Genomic DNA, 14,374 nt, shown 5'->3' with positions numbered 1-14,374 from the left:
AAATATTGATCTACTAAATACAAACAAAGTTCTTATGAATACGATACTCGAACTTTTGTTTTAACTTTATTATTTAGGATACATTGGTGCACTTGTCAATCCATCAACACCAAACTAACAATAGAGATCTCAAATAAAAAAATTCAAATATTAGAGACTCAAATTAAAGAAAAAAAATTATTAAGGACCAAACTTAAAAAACATATATTTATCAAATACCAAAAATATATTTAAACCAATAATTAATACATGCGACCGATCATATATCATCGGTTACTATTGAATAATTAGACCATCTATAATAGTAGACACTGTGTTAGAATTGTTTAATTATTTTTTTATGGGTCTTCATGTACAACATCAGTTTTAGTTTTCACTCTCATAGCTTTGAATAACTTAAAAGGACATTCACAACTAGTAGCATTACACTTTTTACTAGTGGCTCCACCACATTGGTCTTTAATAATGGAAGTGCAAAACGCAACTTTGAAGTTAAAAATTATTTTTAAAAACTCTCTGCAGTTGTTATTAAAAAAAAAACTCTACAATTGTTCTTAGTTAGACAAATCATTTGTATAGATGTTATTTTCACAACAATAGCATCAACTTTTGTATTAAGCGATTTTAATTAATTTATAAATTTGATTTTTTTATAAAGTTATTTAACTAAAATAAAGGTGTTTTTATTTTTATTTTTGGTACATTAATCAAGAGAAAAGAGAAAACAACTAAATCCCACCAACTTATCAGCTACATTGTTTAGTAAGTCTATCTCGCTATCTTTATATCAATTTTAATATATATATATATATATATATATATATATATATATATATATATATAAATGATAGCTAGAAGCATAGTTTAATCTTATAATTTATAAATTATTATTTTCTATTTTTATCCTTAATATTTTAAAATAAATTCTCCTTCTCCCCTCTTAATTCAGAGATCAGTCTAATAACCCTCACCTTCTCTTAGACTATGTATACTGTTTATTTTAGTTTCAATAAAATATTTAATCATTAAATGAATATAATAAGAGCTTAAAATTGATTAAAAATATGAAGTTATAATTACTTAAAAATATATATATAAAGGGAAAATAGAATTTATAAAAAAATTCATGTAAACATGTCAATAATTAATTTTCTTAAATATTGTAATTCAATGAATTAGCTGAATAGCCTTTAATTAATTTTTATAAAAAAAAAACTATATTTTCATCTTTTAACTATCCTTTTTAATTTTTAAATAATATTTGTCACCTATATTTCCAACAAACACTTATCTAGGTACAAACAAACCATGAATAATATGATTAATTGATGTAGGGTTATTCCAACTTAATTATCTTTAGATTAAATTTTGAATATATAATTGTACTAAATATTTAAAAGGATAATTTTGTAGTTCTAACCGATCTTATCCGACATAAATAAAATTGTTTTCAGTAGAGATTACATGTAGTTTAATAATAAAAAAAATACGTGCGAATAGGCTCTCAGCATCTTTAATAAATAATTATCGTATATTCCCAAAAAAAAAAATTGTGGCTTTTGTTTAGTGTTGGTATTTCCATCGATCGGTTACACAGTTTATAAATACCTTCGTATTTGCAAAGAACAATACAAGGTGTTCATTCTTGACATCCCCTTCAACTTCTATTCTCTTTTGAAACACTTAGAAAAGAAAAAAAAAATGTCTGCGTTCCTTTTGCTTTTCCTAGTTTTTTCTTCTCAGTTGATCGGTGGACTCAATACACCTCTACCATCTCCAATCTATGGAAACCTCGTAACCATTCTCAGCATAGATGGAGGTGGTATAAGGGGTATCATTCCAGCTGTAGTTCTTGACCACTTCGAAAAGGCTCTTCAGGTCAATGACCAATATATACACTTTTTATTTTATTTTATCTGAAGCATTAATTACTCGCACAAGACACACGTATTTATAAATTAAAATACGTTTATGAGTGCCTTAATTGTCCTAGCTCATTAGTATTTTTCATGTTGATGAATTCTCGAGGTTCATGTTTTATGTGGTAATCCTCTTTTCCTTTTTTTTTTACTCTACTAAAATGAACAAAAGTACATAAAACATACATTTTCAAGTTTTGGTGATGATATTAGGAGATCATATTTCAGCAAATTCATGAATTATTATGTACATACACGTAATATTAGTACTGTTAGTTTTTTTCATTAATCAGTTATATAACTTATAATACCTAGCTTCTATAGTGAGTGGGAGTCGAATGCCACTCTTTCGTGGTGGAAACAAAATTTTAAGTTTGAAGATTTTACTATCTATAAGATCTTTCAACGCATAAAGGTTTAATATGCTTGCTTATCGAATTAGTTTCTTTAAATGAAAGAATAATTAATATGAAATTCATTTGGTACAACTCTTTCACTATATGATGATTTTAGTTTTCATGCTTCACAAATGTTACATTGCATACTTTTGCTCACAGTAATGATACTCAACGAGCAATATCCCTCGAAGAAAATATATATTACATAAGTTTTAACAATTTTGTTTGTTTGAGTTGCAGGCATGGGATAAAAGTGCATCACTAGCAAGTTATTTTGATGTCATAGCAGGGACTAGCACAGGAGGACTCATGACTGCTATGCTCACTACTCCTCACCCAGACGACCCCACTCACCCTCTGTTTACTCCCAGCGGAATCATAGAATTTTATAAAAAATACGGTCCTTCTATATTCAATGAAACTAGGTATTTAATTTATATATTATGAAATGAATTAAAGCTTAATTATATAATTTATCTCTTAATTACAATTAAAAGTTAAGATCCATTATTATTAAAAAATTCAACTCAAATTCTTCAAATTATTTAAAATACTTCTCTAATTATTAAAAAGTTCAATCAAATTCTTCAATTGTTTAAAAATATTATAATCATATAATTTTTATCAATTTTGTTAGTTTGATAGACAGAAATTATGTAAATAAACATTTTTACATGAATTGCATTGACAACAAATGTAAAAATGTTTATTTACGTCTCCGACAAATCTTACAAGGATTTCTAAAGTATGGTTAGGGTAAAAATCATTAGAAACGCTTGAAGGTGGTACGTGCAAGTTAGATGAATTTTTTGTTTTACCTTGTGGAAGCGTTTGATTACTAATTATGATCGAACAATATGCAGTGGTTGGGATAATGCATTCCCGGGTCCCAAGTACGACGGCAAGTTCTTACATAATAAAGCACGTGAGTTGCTGCAGGATACGCGATTGAGCCAGACACTGACCAATGTTGTAATACCAACCTTCGACCTTAAGAAACTTCACCCAGTTATATTCTCAAACTTTCAGGTTCGTATAACATACTATATCTTTGTGTACAGCATTAACTTTTAAAATTTGTATAAATAATAATACTTCAAATAATTTCATGCTTATATATAAACTTAATAATGTATATATATTCAACTTGAACCACTTAGCTCGACCTAATAGTGGTGGATTTTGAGTAATTTACACAATACCTTAGATTCTATTTTTTATTATGATTATTGTACATCAAAAGAATATTCTTGTTTTTATTTTTTAGCATATTATCTCATTTTATCCCTACTTTTCTTCTTATTTTTCTCTTTATTTCTCATTATTTTATTTGTAATATATTAATTTTTCTCTTTACCTTTACTTTCCTTTATGATCTCTTCCTTTTTATCCATTCATTCTGAAAAAAGGATAAACGATTATGATTTTGCTATTTTGATCATGCAGCTGAAGACAGTTCCTAGCTTTGATGCGAAGCTGTCAGATATATGCATTGGGACCTCAGCAGCACCAACTTATCTTCCACCCTATTACTTTGAGAATGATGGCACTGAATTCAATTTGGTTGATGGTGGCGTTGCAGCAACTAATCCGGTAAACTAAAAAATGAAACTGCTATGGTTACTGTGAAAAAAATCATTTTTAGCAAACTAATACATTAATGGTAATTACAATAAGTGTTAACTATATCTTATATACCTTATTATAATTTTTTTAAGCCAAAATTTAATAGTGGGGCACAAGGAATCGATTAGTTCATTATTTGTAAGTTTCTTAAAGGCCTTCGTTTATGCCGTCAAAATTAAGAGAACTATATAATATGCAGTAAAAAATATATAAAAATTCGCTGTATAGCTTAGTTGAATACTGAAACTAAGATCTAATTTTAATGTGATCCATATCTAAAAAAAGTATCTTACAATAAATATTAAAAAAAATCTAATGAGATTAGATCTAGCAGAAATGATTTCATAGCGTGATCAATTAAGATTTGAATTATCGCAGAAAGAAATACCCATATTTGATGGCATACTATTATTTCAACAAGATTACTTTAGGAGAAAAATCTGTAAAAACCAAAAAATAAATATTAAAAAATAATTAATGAGCTTTGTGCATTTATGTTACCATATAAGAATCTGATGGGTTAGATCAATCAAACCAAGTATCAGACACAAAGCCATATATTTAAACTTGAAAATGAGCCATGTAAAGTAATGGATGTAAAAATGATTAAACTAGTTCAGAATTTGGCTGACTAAGTAAAATAGTTTTATTAGAATTTTTGTTTTACTAACTATAACGGATTTATGGAAAAAGATTTTTTTTCATAAAATTAATATTATTGTAATAATTGATACATTTTCAATCAATATTATAATGATTGATGGTTATATAATTATATATTTTTTTAACTTTAGTTTCTAATTAACATTATTGTGTCTTGATATTATATGTTTAGTATGACATTTATAAATTATAAAGTTATGAATTTTGTTATTTTTTATTTAATATATCATATTAAAATTAAAATAATGTTATTTAACTCTTATAGTTCAACAACAATTAAACCTTAAGTGTGTTTTTGGATGAGAGTTTATGAAATTAATTTTAAATTAAATTGATTTTGGTTAAAATTTATTTTCAAGTGAATTGATTTATATAGATTTTTTTTTTGCATGGAAAAAAAGTTGGATTTAAAAACAGTAAATTCTTCAAGTCATCGCAAGAGTTACTTTATATCGTTTCTAATCAAATTAATGCTCGGAAGCAAAATGATCATTATCGAACATGAATGACAAAAAACATTGTATTTTGACGAAAATAGAAACAAAATCAATTTTGGCATGTGGGTGTACAACCAAAAAAATACATTAAGTTAATCAACATTTTCACTTATTTAATATATGTGGTCCCAGTTTAAAGAACTTTATGGAAACTCAATAATTTGTGCATGATGAAAAATTCTGTTTCCAGGCCATGGCTGCTGTCAATGAAGTGATAAAGCAACAGAAGCTGGAAAAGAATCTCGACATCAGTTATAAAAAGTCAAATGAATATACCAAAATCCTGTTATTGTCTATAGGCTGTGGAACTGCGAAGGCTGTGGGTTATGATGCCCAAGTTGCAGATCAGTTCTCAGCAACTGTATGGGCGGGGTCAGGCCTTGCAACTAATGCTTATGATTATGCTTCTAAAGATATGACTGAGTTTTACCTTACCACAGTCTACCCAGGCCTCCAATCTTCTGACTACTACCTTCGAATTCAGGTATGGTGCAATGTGGATTTTGGTTTCAGATTATTGTTATTCGTATATTTATAGACTTTCTGACAATTAATCTGGGTTTGAGAATTGATTGATCACCTTTAATCTCCAATTATAGACTTAAGAACTTATTTAAGGATACCAAATTCATTTTTTCTTGCACCAACCACTTGTTGGTGTGACTTTGGATTTTTAAAATCCCTGATTCTTATGGCATAAAAAGTGTTTGATATGTGAAAATTTGATCAGTTTTACTACTTTCATTTAAAAAAAATGTAATTTTGATCTTCTTTTAAAAATATAATGATATCAGTAAAAAAAAACAAAACGATTTAAAAAGGATACCACACTTAATTTGAACTTAGGTAGTTCAAGTGCAAGGAACATGGATTCGGAAAGTGGATATTCATCACATTAAAAACTTAATTAAAGGAAAATTAAGGAAAAATTATCTGGTAGTCCAGGATTACAATGTGTCCATAGTTCCAACCAATCTCTACATGATAGTATCATTTAAGTTTTTCAATCGACAAGAAAAAACTAATGACAGTTACTTACATGTCATGTAACAATTAATTTATGAACCACATATGGTTCAAGATCAAAATAATATCTCCAAATGAAGAGGGTAAGAGCGCGCATGTTTACTTACAGTTTGTACCCTTAAATTAAGGTGTGAAAGTATAAACCGAGTTTAATAAACTTGTCAGACGAAATTATGGTTGTGTTATGCACAGACTTTCTCCTTCTGCTTTTGTGCTACAACAATAAAGAAATTAAAATCAATAATTTTCATCTTAATTCAATATTTTTCGTAATAATATATATAAGGTTTTCATTTGATGAATATTTTACTTCGTAGCAATCTATAACATGAGGAATCTTAATGCACAGGAATATAACTTGGATCCATCCATGGATGCCCTCGATAATGCCACTGCTATGAACTTGGAAAATCTTGAAAAGGTTGGACAGAACTTGCTGAAACAACCAGTTTATAGCATGAATGTGACTACTTTTCAACCAGAGGAAGAAAAAGAATGGGGAACAAATGCTAAAGCTCTTAAAAGGTGTGTGAACTATATTTTATTGTTTGTTATATGGAATAAGATAGTATATATGGATGAAAGTTTGGCTATAGTATATGGTATTTTTCAATTCACTCAAGTGAATAAGAAATGCTAATTTCATGAGGATTTTTTTTTAATTTTCATGAAGGCTGGCTGAGGTTCTGTACACTGAGAAGCAGCTGCGTTTGAGGAATAAATCGAAGGAAAAAAGGGGACGACCATTTATTAAAGCTGTTACAGACCTGTTTGACCGTTCTTAGGCATGAAGAATAAATATACTAGAATAAATGCCAAGGTGCATAGGCTTGCACTATATATGTTGTGAGTTCTGTGCTTGATGGAAAATAAACATATCATGCCGTAAATAAATCATGGATGGATCGTGAATGTTAGAGTATTATGAAATTGGTCCTGAATTTCTATTTCTTGCCTTTTATTGAATTGTTATCTTTTTTGTATTTATGTTTTTTCTTCTCAGTTGCGAGGTAAATGAAAAATACCATGAAATTAAAATATGGTGGAACATACGGTTGAATTTAACAGAACTATATATGTTAAGGAATTATATATTGATCGACAGGACAAATTCTTCTCTACTAAAAGAACTACATATAACTTTTGTATAAGAGTTAGTATCTCTAGTATATTCTATTAATATTCATTATTTTTCTTATTAGAAAGACGTATATAACTTTTAGCTTAAGTATACTTTTTAATTTAAGTATTTTTTTTCTTGTAAGGGAATCTATTTAACACTTTAAACAGTAAAAAAATATTATTTAAATTATTTTAGAAACTAAAATCAAAATAAATATAATTTGTAAGAAATAAATATTATAAAAATGAAAAGTAAAAAAATATTAAATTATAATAACTAAAAATATATTGAAACTTATATGTATTATTTATGTCACAATCTCATAAAAATAAGTCACCTTTGGCTGAGGTGGGGGATATTAGACAAGGTGGTATGCTTATTCTTCTCATGAAAACTCTTTTGGTACCTCTGGAGCCTAGTTTCGTTTGTATATTTTAATTTGCTGATAAAAAAAAAATATTTGTGCATCACAATACTCGTGGTCTCTTTGAACTTCTATATTGTCTTCTGAAGCATTTAGATAAATTCATGGGCCATTTTCTTTTGTTTGCTTTCGTGTGTTTGCTAGTCAACTGATTGTTGGATTAAGTACGTACAATGTACTCATATCAGTTATTTGTATTCATGACTTCTACTAATTAATAATATGAGCAGAAAGAAAGAAATTAACATTCATTCTATCAAGTTGTAAGAGTAGGACACTATTATAATTCTCACACAAAAAAGACACCATTATAATAGTCCTTGAAATTAGAAAAATATCAAATATGTTGATGATAAAATTTTAATTGTTTCCTCCAATTCCTAACTTCAATAACAATTATTCTAGTTCCTAATTATCACTTAGTTTACACCTGCATGAACCAAAGTGACATTACATATATAAATTGGGAGGCTTAAATAATAAAACTAAAATCTTTAATGATTTATTTTATATTATTCTAAATTCAAGGACTACCATAGCCGCTTCTCATGATTTCAGAGACTAAAAGGGTAATTAGGCAAACATTGTTTGGGGCTACAACTATAATTATATAATTAAGGCTACATTACTGTTTTTGTTTTATAATATTTTTAATCAACTTAGTTTTTTAATTATTAAATAGTTGAATTGGATCCTTCATTGTTAAAAACCATCCAATTCTGTTCTTTAACCTTAAAGTCTTAATGGCAAAATCTAACATGGCCCGTAATGTGTCATTTTTTTCTGTGGAATGCTGATGTGCCATGTTACAAGTAATGTGTCGTAATGTGAAGGGATAGCATGAAAACGACGCTATTAATTTTAGACAAAAATGACGTCATTTTTTCTCTAAGATACACAATACTTCATGAATATCCTGCGACTTTCCATTATTTAACAAATACAAACCAAGGATGGGTTTAAGCATTTGGCAGTCCTGCATTTCTACAGTAGCACACAAGAATTATTAATATCTTTGATGTCGGGGGAATTTAGGATCCCCAGTTAGAATTGGCATTTTTATGGGTAGTTGGGTACAAGGACCCTCTAATATAACATATTAACTGCTAACATTCGTCTATATAAACAAACTAGGACCTACTATGACATTGGCCTAGGGACCTCGATTTGGAGCCAAGGAGAAGAGAAAAAGGAAAGGGATGTTCCATCAGGGGTGGGGGCACAGTTAGGAACTTGCAAAAGCCAATCAAGTGAGCTAGGCTCATGGGATTAGTAAGACATTAGCTATATCAATGGGATGAATTCCAAGAACATAAAACTCTAATTATTTTATCAGTAAATGAGTGGTGATAGGTTCTGACTTCAGAACTACAATGGGGTTCACTATTCAATGGACATCCTGAAAAACCGATGACACTCCATACTTCTATGCTTTGTGAGGAAAACTCGGAAGTTAAACACCCAAAGTAACATAGTGCAGTGCATAAAAATGATGAAGAGCTTCGCGTCAGGATTGCGAACTTGCATTGTTGGCTGCGTTTTGTATAGACTGAGTTATTCGGAGACTCACTTAAACTTATCTGATGACGATGTTATTAAACTTAAAGGGAAATAATATATTTTATTAATTAAGAAGGAAAACTGAAAATAAATAAATAATTAAAAATTTTATAACTTTGATCAAAGACGGCTTTCAAAAATGATAATAGCTAGGTCAACTAACAAAGACAATTTTTATAAAAGTCTTCGTAACGTTCATATCAAATGGTTTTAGTGGGATTAAAATAGTTTGTATTATTTTCAAAAATGTTACCGTATCATTTACTACATTAATTTTTTGATAATCAATATAAATACGATAACGTGAAAAAACACTTTTGTAATAGTGTAAGACTCTCTCACACACACCTCTTTATTCGGTGTGAATAGAGTTGGGGTTGCTCCACTGTGTCAGAATCCTATTCCCACCGTCTCTATTGAACAGGTATAATTTTCAAGCAACTTTTAGCCATTTAACAAGCTGATTTAGACATACCTCAAATTTATCAAACCAACCAATAAGAAATGTTTGATACATAATTTCTTAGAAATTTGTCTATTTCTATCACTGAACTTATTTGGATAATGGGAATACCAGTCATTTTTCTTGCCATATCAATATATCATCTATGAAAGCATCATGAAAACAAGATAAACACTCAAGCCAAAACTGCACCCACAAACGTAAGCAATTATAACTAAAAAGAGTTAGGGCAACATCTGATTGCCATAATAGGGTTGAGAGGTGGCATTGACAATATCAAGTTTGTTAATAATAATGATAAGTACATTACAATTATAGTTTCTCATGGAAAAATATAAAATGTTTTCATATATACTGAACTAAGGAATCCAAATTCTTTTCAAATTGGTATTTTTAGTTTATATCATCTTACCTATTATATATACTAGCATAAAGAAGGTTTGGTATATAAAAAATGGTCTAATATATACATTTTTAATATCTAATACAATTACTAGAAAGATTGCACAAAAAGGTGCTCAATAGATGAAATTGTCTAATTTATACATTTAATAACTAATACAAACATCTTGCCATCTTTTTTATTTTTAACCCTCTCTCGTATGCACGCAACTTCTCATTCTTTAAAAAAATACTCTCCCTTTTCTTCCTTACATCTGCCAAACCCTATCCTTTCCAACCAACACTTTGATTTTTTTCTCTTTTCAGCTTTAATTTGATTCCATCTTCCATGACATTCTTCATTTCTACCTTGACAGCCTCATATCGACTCTCTCTCTCTCTCAACTCCCCTCAAGGCTTGAAAAAAGAAGATGTTCAATGGTGCCTCTACCACACTCTATATGTCTTGGATAAAGTCGTGTTGTTTCTACGTCTCAAGACTAAACCCATTATTGCTCCCGCAAATTCATGGGGAATTGGAAAGAACCAAATTGCAAAAGTGCCTGAATTGGTATGCAAGTACCAATTCAAGGTTTGCTAGGGTGGGGAGAAAATCATATAACTATGGTTATGTGGTTATTTCATAATAGTCACCAAGCCATTTATTTAGTTTAATCGATCGGTCCATCGAGTTTTTATAACAACGGAGAAAAGAGCAAAAATAAAGAGAAAAAAAATGATAATTGCGATAAATTATACATATAAAGAGAGAAAAGTACATGTGTTGAAATTTAATAAAGTAGATAGCACAGAGAAAGGTAGAGTGAAAAACGTGTGTTTATGTAGGTAGGTATTGATGAGGTGGTTGGGTTGGTGAGAATTTGTTAATGAGATGGATACGAGAAGGTAGAGTAAAAATGTCATATATATATATATATATATATATATCCGAAAAAGAATAAGTTGTAAGATAATCTATAACTTATAACTTCTAAGTTAAAAATCATAAATTATTTTATGATTTTTTTTATATTTTTTTTCATTGAAATTGTAAAAAAGTTTATAATTTTAATTTTTTTTAAACACAATTTTAAAGTTGTACGAATTTTCTATTCTTTTTTTTTACACGACTTTAAAGTTGTAATGATTTTTTTTTATTGAAGTTGTAAATTATTTTACAACTTTAATTTTTTTACACGCAAGGTATTTTTTAAATCATAAATAATTTTTTATTTTAATTATTTAATGAATTAATGTATGTTTTCATTTTTTAGTTTTGTTTAATATTTTTTTTATATTCTGTTACTTAATATTTTTTGTATATTATTTTATTTGATATATTTTTTGTTACTAATGTTAAATATTATTATTTTGATTCAAATATCATGTCTTCATAAAGGTCATATGAGTCATTCTTACTATCACTCCCTCTATTACGATAAGTTTAAATTTTTACTTAATATTTTTATTTAATTTTTATTTATTTATAAAACAAATAATAATTCTTCACATCAGTAAAAAATATAGAAAATATTGAATATAGTAAATATATTAAATAAAAAATATAAAAAATATTAAATAAATTTAAAAAGAAAACATACATTAATTCATTAAATAATTAAAAAAAACTATTTGTGATTTAAAAAATACCTTACGTGGAAAAAGTTGAAGTCATAAAATAATTTACAACTCAATAAAAAAAAATCTATTTCAACTTTAAAGTCATGGGAAAAAAATTAAAAAAAAACTCTTAAAACTTTAAAGTCGTATTTAAAAAAATAATAAAAAATCAAAGTCATAAAATTTTGATTAAATCACTCATTTGGTTCCTATAATTTGATGGTTCTTACCTTTTTAATTTCTATAGTTTGAAAATGGTCTTTTTAATTCCTATAATTTACATTTTAATTCTCTTTTAATCTTTGTAGTTTAAAAGTGTTCTTTTTAGTCCCTATACTTTACATTTTAATTTTCTCTTAGTCCCTATAATTTGAAAACTATAGGAACTAAAAAGTAAGAATTATGAAATTATAAGGACTAAAAAGACCACTTTCAAAACTACAGGGACTAAAAGAGAATTAAAATGTAAACTATAGGGACTAAAAAAATCACTTTCAAACTATAAGGACTAAAAAAGTAAGAATCATGAAAATATAGAGACTAAATGAATAATTTAACCTAAAATTTTTTATAACTTCAATAGAGAAAAGAAGAAATTATAAAATACTTTGACTTTTAATTCAAAAGTTGTCGATTACTCTATGACTTACCCCTTTCATGGTATTAATTTAAAATTTACCTCATTTGGTAAAAAAATTTAAAAAAATGCCCCTTTTAGTTGTTTGCCTGATTGGCATACGTGTGTTCACCATTTAAAGGTAGGCCAGAAGCGCAATATAGATATATAGAAAGAAGTGCAAAACCCAATGTGATTTAGTGATATATATTATGACTAAATGATGAATTTAGTTTTTGAATTTGTGTTTTGTGTATTTTAGCTCTTGAAACTACGGAAATTTTAAATAAGTCCTTAAAATTGTTTTAGGGTTTTCATTTTAATCCCTTGCAATACAAAGACTTAATAGATAATAATAACATAAATTTTGGGATCAAAATAATAAAAAAATGTTAATTCAACTAACTTAAATGAAACACTACGAAACTTCAAAGACTTATTTGAGTTTTCCTAAGAACTAAAATGAAAGTGAGATTAAAGTTGAAGGACTAAATTGATTATTTAGTCATATATTTATTGTTCTTATTTTCAATAATCATTAAGAGTTTTTACTTGATTTATATATGTGTATCTAGTAAATATTCCTTTATAGTTGTGAGAAATGATAAAAAAATTATAAATCATAATCATATATAATCATTGATGAATGATTAAAATTTAAAACTAATTATTGGCCGTAACTATTTAAAAAAATATCTATATTTATCTTTTAATATTAACCATTCAAATAAAAATTAATTTATCATTTTATTTCTTATGATAATCAAGAGTTTTCACTTATACACACCTTAAATATAGGGCATGTTTCAAGTAATAGCTTTTTATTATTGTGAAAAATGAGAACTGTAAATTTAGGTCTTGCAATTATATGTAAATTGTATAACTATATATCTGTATAAATTTGTATGGACAAAAAAATAGAAAAAAATGAGAAAAATTAAAAGAAAAGTAAAAAAAAAATTAAAAAAAACTATTTGCTATTTTTTAATCCAATTAATTTAGAAACCAATTTCAAATTTACATTAATTTCTTTTAGTTTAAAGTTATGATTTAATTTAAAAATGTTGATTTAAATAATTGTAAATTAATGATATTATTATCAGATTTTTTTAATCATTATCCTAGAGAAAAGTGACACCTGCACAAATATTTACATGCAACACACTTTTTTCCCCACAATTTCCTCGAACTTAGAGCTGCACTCACTTTGGAGAATAAAAAAAATGATCTGTCACAACAGGTACGCACCGACTTTTCGCTCATGCATAAGCACCTCAATACCAAATTCAGTTACGGTAACGGAACAATTCACCTCTTATCGGTATCAACCGTACTATTTTGTACAAATGCGATAAATGCACATAAAATAATCAATCCGCCTCATATTCTTCCAATGTAAATGCAATAACACGTCAGATTCATTAACTTTAATTTCTTTCAGTTACATTTTTTTGCCATATATCATGGTTCTCCTCTGGTATTCATTCAAATATTGATAAATCGGACACTCACACACAAAAGCACAAATAATTCACCCTCTTCCATATTTGTTTGTGAAATCTGGTCGATTGGATCGGTGGTCGATTGGATCGGTGTAATTAGAACTCAATGACCTAACACAATTAATTTCACTATTAGATTAGTCATGTACTTAATTCAAGATGATCCAGTCAAATCCTATCCTACCAGTTAAGTATCGGATCTTGATTGGATTGATCGAACATGCCTGATCTTACAAAATAAAATAAAAATTAAATTATTTTTACGATATTATTTTTATGCCTCTTTATTATTAATTGTTTTTTTTTTATTTTGATTGAAGTATAAATTACTCAAATAATGTTAATTATATACTTATATATAATAAATAGATATATAATTTTAAATTTTTAATATATATCGGATCAAATCAGACCAATCATTATCAATCACTAACCCATTAATTCAACTAATGATCTATCTTAACCAGATCAATAATGGGATCGAATTTCACAATTATAATCTCTTCTCTCAAGATTTTTATGCCGTTAAAAACCTAACTGCAAAAGATCCCAATCC

At 27.5% G+C, this 14,374-nt stretch overlaps 1 protein-coding gene across 1 annotated transcript; it reads left to right on the top strand.

Annotated features, from left to right (window-relative positions):
• The first annotated feature begins 1,626 nt into the window (after positions 1–1,626).
• Positions 1,627–7,090, top strand: LOC114418778 (patatin-like protein 1). Its single transcript, XM_028384281.1, has 7 exons — positions 1,627–1,878; positions 2,558–2,742; positions 3,181–3,346; positions 3,764–3,910; positions 5,294–5,587; positions 6,479–6,654; positions 6,803–7,090. The coding sequence occupies exons 1-7, from the start codon at positions 1,702–1,704 to the stop codon at positions 6,912–6,914; spliced, it is 1,257 nt and encodes a 418-aa protein (XP_028240082.1). The 5' UTR covers positions 1,627–1,701; the 3' UTR covers positions 6,915–7,090.
• The last annotated feature ends 7,284 nt before the right edge of the window (positions 7,091–14,374 follow it).

The sequence above is a fragment of the Glycine soja genome, chromosome 7 (genome assembly GCF_004193775.1).
Source record: "Glycine soja cultivar W05 chromosome 7, ASM419377v2, whole genome shotgun sequence".
Taxonomy (NCBI): Eukaryota; Viridiplantae; Streptophyta; class Magnoliopsida; order Fabales; family Fabaceae; genus Glycine; species Glycine soja.
The sequence above is the reverse complement of the archived record's forward strand: the minus strand, read 5'-3'. Positions and strand labels throughout refer to the sequence as shown.

Excerpts from the sequence above, each read along its gene's own strand:
- LOC114418778 (XM_028384281.1), top strand. The coding sequence starts at position 1,702 with ATGTCTGCGTTCCTTTTGCTTTTCCTAGTTTTTTCTTCTCAGTTGATC. Across the intron at positions 3,347-3,763 it reads TTATATTCTCAAACTTTCAG|CTGAAGACAGTTCCTAGCTT; the intron begins GTTCGTATAACA and ends TTGATCATGCAG. Across the intron at positions 6,655-6,802 it reads AATGCTAAAGCTCTTAAAAG|GCTGGCTGAGGTTCTGTACA; the intron begins GTGTGTGAACTA and ends ATTTTCATGAAG.